The sequence below is a fragment of the Panthera leo genome, chromosome C2 (genome assembly GCF_018350215.1).
Source record: "Panthera leo isolate Ple1 chromosome C2, P.leo_Ple1_pat1.1, whole genome shotgun sequence".
NCBI lineage: Eukaryota > Metazoa > Chordata > Mammalia > Carnivora > Felidae > Panthera > Panthera leo.
The window spans coordinates 84,014,176-84,026,790 of record NC_056687.1 but is presented as its reverse complement, the minus strand read 5'-3'; the positions used below and the strand labels follow the sequence as shown (position 1 = coordinate 84,026,790).

The following is a 12,615-nucleotide window of genomic DNA, read 5'->3' as shown; positions in this document are numbered from 1 at the left end:
TATTTTATTTCTTTCATTAGATTTTACCTCTCCTGTTACTTAAATAGTAAATACTATAATGTATTTAATAACACAGCACCTAGCAGGGATCCTTACACATTTAAGCCCTTGACAGGTATTAGCTGTATAGATTTGAAATCATTCAATTTTTTGTTCATTCAACAAATGTTTATTGAAGAACTACTTTACCCAATGAGTATTTTTGCTGACGTAGAAAGGCCAAATGATTTTTCAAGTTATGAAATATACATAAGACTATAAGAAATGTAAGTGAACAGCCTAACAGATTGTAAAATAAAGGTATCCACCTTCCCACTCAGGTCAAGAAACAGAACATCAGCACCCAGAATGCCAACACTGCCAGCCTCATCCTAACCCCTGCCTGCAACCCAGTGGTCACTGGGACAGAGGCAGATGTGTGGGGACACTCAGGATGCTCTAAGGCCCCTGATGTATAGGCCCTTCCAAGGCAGTGGGCATTTGCTCTTTTTAAATTTGCAAAAATAGAGGCACCTGGGTGGCTCAGTTGGTTAGCGTTCGGCTCTTGGTTTCAATTCAGGTCATGTGAATTGGTCATGTGAACAGGTCATGTGAAGCACAGGTCAAGCCCTGTGCTTCAAGCCTGTGTTGGGCTCTGTGCTGACAGTGTGGAGCCTGCTTGGGATTCTCCCTCTCTCTCTGCCCCTCTCCCACTTGCACTGTCTCTCAAAATACATAAACTTAACAAAAATTTGCAAAAGTAAATATTTCCTACATGATTAAGATTTCTTTGTACTTTCATAAATAATCTTGTATTCATAACTTCACCTATTTTTCTGAAATAGGGTCCCTCCAAATTGTAAAAGCCTCAGGCCTCACAAAATCTGGATCTGCCCCTAGGCAGAGCAATCCTGACTATTAGACGTTCTTTGCTTCCAGATGGATCACACAATGTGACACCATCCATTTCCCAATTAGAAATGTTCCACATGTTTCTGAGGGAGCCACTTAGAAGAATTGACTGGCCTTTCATGAGAACATGGTAAATGGTTTGGGTTTGGGTTTCACAGCAGTGGACCTCCAGAGCTGGCTTCCTCTTCTTGAGAGACAGTAACACAAGTCGAGGGAGCAAGGCTGGTGAATTAATCACCTTTGTAACTAGTCCCTCCACTGTGGAGTCACGAACAGAAGCCTAGCTTGTTAGGCACACATAATATTTACAACAAATCTGAATAGTTTGCCAACACTGAAAAATCAAGAGATTTCACGTGAAAAGTTGGCTTTCTGACTTCTTTTAAGCAATTGGAAGACATGAGCCCTCTGAGCCCACATTCCCCTTTGGCACTGGCTGGGTGGAGCCAAGGGACAGCTTCTTTCTGAAGCCAACCTCTTCCCTGAAACCCTGCTGCTTCACTTAAAAGATATTCTGGGGGCGCCTGGGTGGCTCAGTTGGTTGAGCGTCCGACTTCGCTCAGGTCATGATCTCGCGGTCCATGCGTTCAAGCCCCGCGTCGGACTCTGTGCTGACAGCTCAGAGCCTGGAGCTTGTTTCAGATTCTGTGTCTCCCTCTCTCTGACCCTCCCCTGTTCATGCTCTGTCTCTCTCTGTCTCAAAAATAAATAAACGTTAAAAAAAATTAAAAAAAATATTCTGAGTGCATGGTCCCTGGAGGCGTTTGTGAACCCTGATCTAACTATTACCTTGCATTAATACAAATTAAATTTAAAGGTAACAAGGAGTAGGTTCCCCCAAGATACTCCAAGATGAGTTTCTGGTACCAATATTTCCTCAGCACTTTATAAAGGTGCTAATAAGGTATCCCCCAAATGGAGTTAAACTAACGATATACAACATGAATAAAATCAGAAATGTGCAAAGGTTCATCTCAAATGAAATAACTTCCCAATCAGAAGCAGTGAGAAGCAGCTAAACATAACTATAGATCTGTGGTTCTTGAATTTGAGGATGCATCAAAATCTCACCTGGAGACCTTGTTAAAACAGATTTCTGGGTCCCATCCCAGCTTTTCTGATTCATTAGGTGTAGGTGGAGTGGGGCTGGGAATTTGCATTTCTAAGAAGTTCTGAGGTTTTGCCCAGGCTGCTGGTGCAGGAACGCTTTTTGAGAACCATTGCCACCTGTTAGTCAAAATGCTGTCTGTCCCCTGGCTAGAGGCCTGGGAGCTTGTTAGGAATGGAGAATCTCAGACCCTTTCCAGACCAATGGAATCAGGAGCAGGTGGTTTGTAGGAACATTACATTGTTGAAAATGTTTTATTTATTTTTGAGAGAGAGAGAGAGAGACAGAGAGAGAGAGAGACAGAGAGAGAGAGAGACAGAGAGAGAGAGAGACAGAGAGAGAGAGAGACAGAGAGAGAGAGTGAGGGACAGAGAGAGAGGGGGTCACAAGACCCCAAGTGGGCTATGCTCTGAGAGCAGCAAGCCTGATGCAGAGCTCCAACTCACAGACTGTGTGGGATCATGACCTGAGCTTGAACTAAGGTCAGATGCTCAACCCACTGAGCCACCCAGGCACCCCAGAAGGTTACATTTGGAGATACACTGAGCTGTTCAAAAACACTCCTGGGAAAAATCACGTGGATGTTTGTTAAATATACAGAACACCAGACCTTTCTCTTAGAAATTCTTATTCAGAGATCTATTTTTGTTAAGTACTCCAGGTGATTCCTATCATTAGGAAAGCTTAGGATGAATAGGTCAATGGTGACTTAATAAATCTAAAGAAAGAACACGTTAGTAAAATGGGGGTGACCAAGAGAAACGTAGAAAAGTAGGAAATCCCAGAAGAGAAAACTGGTAGCATGATTTCAACTGTTTGAGGCTCTTTAGCCGCTGGTATGCATTTCTTTTGTGGGGAGAGATGCATCAAATTGTTAGATCGTATAAAATGCACCAAATTCCTTTCATCTGGGTCCCTGCCTATCAAGAACACTTGTCATTATAATGTGGCTTCCCTGTGCTTTTCACACCAGGAGAAACACAGCAGTCAAATCAATCTGAGTATTCTGATTTGACTCACAGGTACACCTTTCACTGTGAATCAAGAACTCATCATTAAGGTGTTGATATATTTTTCTGTGTGTTCTTCTTAGAGCTGTTTGATCTCTGAGAAATCAAACCACTTAAACAAAATGAAATTTCTGGGCATGTGTGTATGTTATTCTGATTGAAGAAGGGGCAAATTCTTTTGCCCATAAAGTTTTCTTATGTAGATTCTACTGTATCGTTTTTAACTTTTTTGTACATTCAAGTAAATCAGATTTTTTGAAAGAATTACATTAGCAAATAAAAGTCTTCAGACAATATAATAAAATCTGTAAAGCAGAGTTGGTGAGAAAATTGCTTTTAACAAAATTTTAGTTGACACACATTAGTTTCAGGTGTAGGGCGTAGTGACTGGACGACTTCAGGTGTTATGTTATGCTCACAAGTGTAGCTACCATCCGTCATTATACAATACTGTTACAATATCATTGACTGTATTCCTTATGCTGTGTGTTTGATCGCTGTGACTCACTTATCCTATAACTGGAAACTTGGATCTCCCACTCCCTTCACCCCATTTTGCCCATCCCCCACTCAATCCTGCAGCACAGGATTGTTCTCTGTGGAAATTGTCTTTATTTTTTAAAGTTTCTTTATTTCTTTTGAGAGAGAGAGAGAAAGTGAGTGTGCACACACAAGCAAAAGAGGGGGAGAGGGGGAGGGAGAGGGAGAGAGAGAGAGAGAGAGAGAGAGAGAGAGAGAATCCCAAGCAGGCTCTGTGCTGTCAGTGCAGAGCCTAATGTAGGGTTTAAAAACAAACTGTTAGATCATGACCTGAGCCAAAATCAAGAGTCAGATGCTTAACTGACTGAGCCACCCAGGTGCCCCTGGAAATTGTTTGAAATTAACAAATTCTTTCAGTTTTTGTAATGAAATATTGGCCTTCAGGAGTCCTATCTTTTCTCTTAATCTGTCTCCACAATTGTCCACAAGAAAGGCAAAATTTTACCCTTCTGCTTAAAAGACATAAATGATCACTGAATCTACCTGCTAAATAAGTTTTCCCAAATACCAGAGATGTCCGAAGTCTTTTTGTGAAGTACAAATCTCTGAAAATTAGACCACATTGCCTGCCCCCCGTCCGTCTACGCCCCACTCCCACCGTTTCATCCGGGAAATTAAATTCCTCACTGATGTTGAGCTATGGTATTTCTCTTAAGGTTTCAAGAGAATGATCTTGTTCTGGAAAGGAGACCACCAGAAGATCTTGTCTGGAGGGTGTTTGAATGTTAACCCCCATTCTGAAAGAACGGTTTTTATCTCCAAGGTTCTAACTCCACCGGAAGTTGCACTGAATTTTCTAGTAGGATGGCTTGGCAAGTAGCACACCTGTGACTCTCTGGTCAAACATGGGGGCCACGGTACCATTAAATTCTCCAGGTGAAGATCTGAAAGAACGAGGAGATATTTGGCCAAGGAGGGAACATTCTCAGAAAATGTGAAGAGGGGAATACAAGTTTGGATGAGTAAAGTTGCCTTTCCCTCTGCCTTGCTACTTCAGGAGGTAGCGTTATACAAGAAAGCAGAGGATTTGGGAATGAAAAGTCCTGGTTTCAGTTTTGGTCCCAACAGGTGTGGGAAGTATGATTGTGTGCAAATTATTCTCACAATCTCAGCTCCCTCAAATTGCTATGAGGATAATATAGGTGATTCCTCCCTTGGTGATAAAATATCAGCACATCATAAAATGCCTTATAAATGTGAGTTGTTATTGCGGGCACCATAACAATACCTTCAAATGTTTTTTAGCTTAATTTTTAAATAATTCATTATTAGTCTCTGACCAAGCAATTTACTTCTAGGAATTTATCCTAACAGATATAATTGTGTATGCACAAAATGAAATATTGTCTGGTTATTCACTGCACTTTTTGGTCATAGCAAGGCTTTGAAAACAATCTAGATATCCACCAGTAAACGTCTGGTTGAATAAGTCATGTCCGTTTAGTGGGACAAATGGAACAAATGGAAAAACCGTGTAGCTCTGAAACAGACTAAGGAAACTCCCTGTATATTGTTATGGAAGCATCTCTAAGACACATGGTTAAATAACAAAAGCAAAGTGCAGAATTTGATCTTTACTGTAGAAGGTAGGAAATTAGACCACAGAGTTGTATTTGGTTTTGAGTGCATGGAGAAACACTGGAAGGATACACAACGAACAATTAATAGCGGCTCAAGGTTGCCAGGGGTGTGGGGGCTGTGGATAGGAGGGAGATTTTCCCTGTATACCTTTTAAAATACATTTTTAGGGTTTGAACCATGGGCATGTATTACCTATTCAAACATTAATACTTATCTGAGAAGAGACTAATGGCACTTACATGGCCAAGGAACTAAAGACCTATGACCCGTCTTGCATATAGATCTTCAATAATTGCTTGATGTATTGTATTAATGTGGAATGACTCCAGGGTTAGGGTGTGTGGTGGGTCTGGCTACAGAGGAGTAAGGAAGGTTGAGGGCAAGTGTTACTCATTGTGGATGGGGTAGACAACTTAGAATGACACATCAAAAATGGAAGCTCTAAGTGGGGCCAGATGGTCAATAGGAGAACAGAGTTAGGTGGGATGCCGGTCTGAATTGTGATTAGCATGACACCTGCTTTCAGTAATGGGGGAAAAACCACCATGCCTGATGACATAGGTAGTAATGATAAAGGAGTAACAATAACCGAGAAGAGAGAGAAGTCCCAAGTTATCTTTTGTTGCTGTTGTTAGTGTTTTTGTTTTTGTTTTTGGTGAGGAGGTGGTGGATTTGGAGAATTATTTCTAATCTAAACGAAGGGTTCAGCACAAAGCTAATGAGGGGTGGTATGTACAAAGAATGATGTTAGCCATCTTAGGAGGGAGGGAGTTACACCAAGGCTGTGACTTGGGAGGTTTAAGGGGAGAATGTTCACACTGCACTTGCAACTCGCTGTAGGAGTCTGAGCCAGTTAGAGGCACAGGGCATTCTGATTCCCATCATCCAGCACGTGGGAGACAAATGTCAGGGCGACAGGGTAATCATTGGTATCAGCTAGGATCTGCTAATGATCCAGGCACTCCCTGGTCCAGAAGGAACCTAGGGTTCTTCATGGGGGATGGGGGCAGATAGGCAAGACTGTTCTTAGTCGGATAGGCAAAGGCTGCGACTTTGAGAGCTGTGGAGCGTGGCTGAGCCTCCTGGGATGCCCTGTACTTAGAGTCTGGTGGAGTAGAATGGCTACCCCAAGGCTGCAGCTCCCTGGGGCCAGCCCTCAGGGAGCAGTGTGTCATTAGCAGGAAGGCACTAATGACCCAAGGCTCCCTGCTCTGGGCTTGGAGGAAAGCATTTGGGGACATCCATCTCCTTCCCTCTCACCACACAGTTTAAATCACATTTTCCTCTTTCTGGGTGTCTTGAAGCTTGGTGTGAATATCTAGGAGTGCTTTTGGAGATCCCCTGATGAAAGGTGCAACAGAAGTGCAAGGTATTACTATCAACACTGTAAATATTTTAACCACAAGTGTCACGTGTACACAGAACATAGATGTACATTTCAACTTCTAATATTCCTAAGAGAACTATTTGAAGGTTAAGAAAGGCAAGCATGCAAGGGTGAGAAGAGAAGACAGTCGTGGAGAAAAACAGTGAGTTCAGCCAAGGAAGAGACCTCCCTACTCGGCCACCCTACGGAAGTGGTGACACCCACTCACACAGAGGCTGAAACCAGACAACCTGGGCCCCCGCCCCCACCCCCACCCCCCCCCGTGCCATCTACACACACGTGTCACAACGTATGTAAAAGATGGAGTTAGTCCAGCCCGTCCTTTGTGCAGGAAACATGCTGCTTCTGGGCGTGCTGCTGTCCCATTAACATGCAGGCTCTAGGACATGCCAGCCCGGCATCCTACTGTCACAGAGGGAGGGGACCATGGAGGCTTCCTCAGATGGCACCATAGTCTGCCTGTGGTTGACAGGTGCCTGGGTGACACTGGAGCAGACCAGAGCCGGGGGGGAGGGAGTGAAGAGGGGATGGAGTGATGCGTGTCCAGGTAGAGGTTTTCACCACCCCAGGACCCGGGAATTTTGCTGACAAGGATAACCAGCTGAGCTGGATTTAGAGCAGTTCCTTAATTGCTCTGGAGCAGTAACAGCAATTAAAAATTAATACTATCAGTTGTGTGTAAATGATGTTCTAGGCACAGTGCTGAAGGCCACCTCTACATTTTCTCATTTAATCTCCAAAACAACCCGGTGAGGTAGCACTGCCACCCACCTTGACAGATGAAGCTCAGGGAGTGTAAATGACTTTGCCAGAGACACTACAGCGAGCGGCGGCGAGAGGAGGGTCTGAATGCAAGAATTTTAACTTCCAAGGCTGTCTAGACTACAATGCTACGTGGCCTCGCCAGCAATTAAAAAGCAGCCATCAGGGCTCTTAACTTTTGTTGTTTTCTTCCTTGTCCTAGACCCGAACACAACGCGTCCAGAATGCTACTGTCGGAGATAAAGTAGCCAACTGCTGTCTTCCAGTCATACACCTCTGGTTTTGACCCATGCTTACAAATGGAGGTTATCCAAAAGAAAAGCTACTCTTAAGTCCTGGAGATGTGTACCAAGCTCTGTCTTCTCCACCTGGCCCGTCCAGCTCAGGCATCCATATCTGGTGCCTGTTTTGGACTCCCTGTCTCTAGTGTCTCTCCTCTCACCAATCTGTACTTCAGACTGTGGACAGAAACAGCTTTGAAAAACATGCCTGTTTGAAAATCTCCAGGGCTCCAGCTGCCTCCAGAATAAAGTCCTTTCCCTGCTGGGCAGCCACTTCCCCAGCCCCTGCCTGCCGCACCCCGGTGCTCCAGCCCAAGCCGGATCGCTCTGTGCCCTGAACACTGAGCGCACTTCCATGCCTTACTGTTATTATTAGCCCTTGCTAGTCCCTCTCCCTGCAATGGCCTTATCTTACCTTCTTTCTCCGCTGGCAAATGGCTGTACTCCAAAGCCCCGTTCAAATGTCACTGCCTCTCCCTCAGCTTCCCAACCCAAAGTAGAATTTATGATGCCGCCCACCTGGCCCCCGTGGCACCTAGTGCACAGGTGTATCATGCTATGAATTATGGTGCGTTCTACACAGCTGGATCCTGTTTCCCATTAATTAGGGCAAGGGCAAAAAAAAAAACGTTTCTTACCATCTTGGTTTCCAGACGCTCTGGTGTGTATGGTGGTACCCGCTCTGTCTTTAGGAGGAACAGAGGCAGTCAGGTGCAAAGGAACTCTGTCCACACAGCACCGCAGGAGGCGGTGAATTTCACCAGCATGTGGGTACAACTGGCTTTAAATTCCTTCCATGAACATTATTACCTCTGACCAACACAGCGAGGTAACAAGGAAACCGAGAGCTTGATCTTATTCCACTGGAAGAGATGAAAGGGGGCAAATAGCAACCCCAAATTTCTACCAGAGCGCCTTTGCTTTTCCCGCTTTTAGAGTTTTGTTTGTTTTAGTTTTGTAGCCTCTGCTGCGAAAAATATCGCTTTCAAAAAGCGCTGGTTGAGATGGCCTTCTCCTTTTTTACCCCATGCTAAAATACCTGCAGGAACTTCTTCCCAATGGGTGTTCCAGGCTCTATTCTTCTCTTCCTCCATCCACTGGCATATTGCTGCCAGATGAAATTTTTAAAAATACCATTTGAATTATAAAATGTTCCTATGTAACATGTTAGATACGAAGCATAATTGTTTGATAAATATAACCAACCATCAGCCCTACAAGAACACTAGCGGTCGCTGGCATCCACCTCTATATGCCTCACCCATCTCAACCCCTGGCCCAATACCTAATACTTTAAATACCCTGTCTTTAACTTTATGATTCCAAGATTCATCCCTGTGGATATTCTTACCCTGTTTATTTTGTTGTTACATAGTATTCCACTGTGTGGCATACCAGGGTTACTTAGCCCTTCTCCTGCCAACCAACTGGGATTGCTTCCAGTGTTATGGGTAATGTGGCCATGAACATTCTTGGTGCACAAGTGCATCTGTGCATTTCTAGAAGTCAGGTCATAGGGTATGCAGATGTTCAACCTTGTGAAATAATGTCGAAGTTTCTCAGAGGGGCTCTACTAGCCAAATTTTCTCCCAAATTTTCTTTGCTAAAAAATAATTCAATATAACTGCCCCTTGCAAGGTAAAATCCAAACCTACTCCTCCATGCCAGTTAGTCTGGCCCCAACCTAAATGCCACACGTTTTCTCATATAGCCTCCCAAGGACCTCCCACTCCTGTTGGGCAGATCTGTTCTTGGATATAGAACACACCTTACTCATGTTCAATAGTGAAGCCTTGCTTCTTCATTTCTAGTCTGTAAGTTCCCCCTCCCCACTCTTGCTCTGGGTTCTCCTTCCTCTATGAGGTCTGCCTTGATTACACCTGCCCACAGAGCTCTCTCACCCCAACCCCTAAAATACCTATTTTCTGCACCAGTCACTTGACATCGGTCTTCACCCCCACCCACATCTTAGGATACTGAGTTTCATCCTGCCTTGTTGGAAAAATAGACGTTCTAACTAGGATGTGTAATCAGATTTGAGAACTCCACATTTCCAATTTTAGTATTTGGGACTTCCTCACCACTCTCTTGACAATGGAATTGCTTTCTTGGCAGCCAGGAGATAGATCAATTTTGGGTTTGATGTTTTCCCACATAACTTTTTTTTAGGTTTTATTTATTTATTTATTTATTTTTTAACGTTTATTTATTTTTGAGACAGAGAGAGACAGAGCATGAATGGGGGAGGGGCGGAGAGAGAGGGAGACACAGAATCCGAAGCAGGCTCCAGGCTCTGAGCCATCAGCCCAGAGCCCCACGCGGGGCTCGAACTCACAGACCGTGAGATCGTGACCTGAGCTGAAGTCGGACACTTAACCGACTGAGCCACCCAGGCGCCCCTATTTATTTATTTTTAATTTTTTTAAAGTTTATTTATTTTGAGAGAGAGAGGGGGAGTGCACGCACAAATGGGGGAAGGGTAGAGAGGAGAGACAGAATCCTAAGCAGGTTCCATGCCATCAGCACAGAACCTACAAACCACAAGATTATGACCCGAGCCGAGATCAAGAGTCAGACGCTTAACTGACTGCACCACCCAGACACCCCTTAGGTTTTATTTATGTAAGCAACCTCTACGCCCAGTATGGGGCTTGAACACAACCAGGAGATCAAGAGTGGCACACTCCTCCAAACGAGCCAGTCAGGTGCCCCAGAAAAATTACTTTCAACTCAAGCATATTTTCAGATTTGCATCCGTCTCTGAAACACGTCCATTTTCATCATGATTGTAAATGGGAAATAATTAAACAACTTTTTCTCTTCCATTCTCTTTTGATCAAGTTGCTGCCCACCTTCCTAAAAGACACTACAGTGTATACAATTTGAGGCAGAAACAAACTATATTAGCTTCCAATAAAAAAATATAATTCAATTTATTAGTATGAAATAGATAATTTATTGTGTTTGTGACCCAAGTACATGATTCTCAAATATTAGCCTAATTGTACAATCATTTAGTAAAACTGATGTTTATTAGACTCCGAGAAAAGCAGGAAGGCACTTTCTCTTTTTGGTGTACAGATACTATATTTAAGATACTGCTTAATTGGACATTTCTTTGATGGCATTTATTCTGCTTCTCTTTTGTCCGATTCCTCTTCCTCAAACTCGATTAAAGGAGCATGTCTGTTGGCCTGAGAACCTTCTTTGTAGAACACTTTCTTGATTGTGCCGTCCTTTGGGGCCTTTATGGTAAGCTGCAGGGACACAAGACACGACCGTGGCTGTAATACTAATGAAGACTGAGCACACAGTAAGGCAACAGAGACGAAAGTGAAAAATAAAGCCAATTGTTTTGAGGTTTCTCAAGCATGGCACCCGAAGGAAATAACATTTTTATGGTGTGCTTTGCAGTTGTGAGGAGTCACTACTTTGACGTACCTGTAACACCTGCAAGGTCGCTAATCGGGAAGCTCTATCTAGTCTAGCTGGTAATTCTCAACAAGTTTCACAGTAGAGTCTCACCCGGGAAGCTGTTAAAAACGGACGATCCTTGGGCCCCACTCCAGGAGATCCCAATTCAACCAGTCTGGGGAAGTAGTTTTTCAAAGCTCTCCCCCTCAGATGACGGTAACATGTGGTCCGGCTGAGAACTATTGGCCTACAATTTCTAAAGACCTAAAATAGCTACTCTAGTTTGATTGAGGTTTTCACTTTGATACTGATGCTTGGCATCCTAAGTTTGGCCTTAGAAAATACCAACGGTTAACAGTCAACTGGCTAACTGCCTGAATTTAAGGAGTTGACAATTTCTTTGATTTTAGCATCAGAACTGACAGGTGCAGTTTCACCAAATTAAAATGAAAATATATTTAAGGGGAGGATGGTTTTAGTTTTGTTTCCTGCAGTTAATGTTTCATCAATCCATGGCTCTTAATATTTAAAATGGGTATTAGCTTACAAAGTAAGGCAAAAGAACAATTAGATCTGATAGTTCCCTAAGTTTAATTGGAAAGTGAACTTATGATTTCATTACCTCCATTTTCATGGCAATCATAACCATTAGAGAATCTCCAGCTTTTACTTTGTCTCCGACTTTCACAAATACCTAGAGATTAAGAGTGACAGGTTAATATTTAAAAACACAGAGGTTCCGGGGTGCCTGGGTGGCTCAGTCAGTTAAGCATCCGACTTGGGCTCAGGTCATGATCTCGCGGGTCGTGAGCTTGAGTGCCACATTGGGCTCCGTGCTGACAGCTCGGAGTCTGGAGCCTGCTTCGGATTCTGTGACTCCCTCGCTCTCTGCCCCTCCCCCGCTCATGCTCTGTTTCTGTCTCTCAAAAATAAATAAACAATAAAAAAATTTTTTTAAACACAGAGGTCCCTCGTGGTCCACAGAGGTGGTATATAAATGTACACAGTAGAAGTATGGGTCTGTCTGGTTGTCTTATCTGTCAAAGACAGGTGTACAGGTGCAAATCAGAGACCTACAGATCAATCTTGCACTGCTGGCCCTCTTGTCAGTGGGGAGCACTGCTTAGCTCCTTCTCCCCAACCCCAAACCATCTAGTTTTCCTTGAATCAGATGAATATGATTTATATATTTCAAGGTCCTTTTGTGTTTTAATAAATGTACAGACAAGACATACCACCAACAGGGGAAGAACCAATGCACTTAAATGTCACGGGCAGGGTAGTGGGGCATGCCTGGTTTTCTAGATTTTATAGGTAGTCTAGGATAGTGCTCCAAGTTTTGAGTGTCCTGTGTGGTAAATGTATAGACGGTCTTCATGTGAAAGAATTAAATTATTGGCAACCTTGGGGAAAAAAAAAACCCAAACCTTTATTTTCCATTTTTCATGTATAAGTGAACTCATATATCCCATATGGTCTCACTGTCTTCTTAGTTAACATGGTTATCAAGGAGTTTTTAGAAACATCACACAGTGGAATTAGGTTCCACAGTCAATGTGTAGAGCCGAAATTGTGAAAAATGAGAAACACCTCTGAAAGCCCCCAAATCACCCAATGCTGGGTGATGCTATAACAGTGTTT

General features: G+C 43.4%; 1 protein-coding gene across 4 annotated transcripts in view; it reads right to left on the bottom strand.

Moving 5' to 3' along the window:
* Positions 1-10,514: 10,514 nt before the first annotated feature.
* Positions 10,515-12,615, bottom strand: part of MCCC1 (methylcrotonyl-CoA carboxylase subunit 1) — a 58,474-nt gene continuing 56,373 nt past the window's right edge. For all 4 annotated transcript variants that reach the window (XM_042955796.1, XM_042955799.1, XM_042955798.1 and 1 more), the window contains 2 exons: positions 11,597-11,668; positions 10,515-10,817 (listed from right to left, as the gene is read on the bottom strand). In XM_042955796.1, coding sequence (XP_042811730.1) covers positions 10,689-10,817; positions 11,597-11,668 — 201 coding nt within the window. In that variant the 3' untranslated portion in view covers positions 10,515-10,688. The remainder of the gene's footprint in view (positions 10,818-11,596; positions 11,669-12,615) is intronic.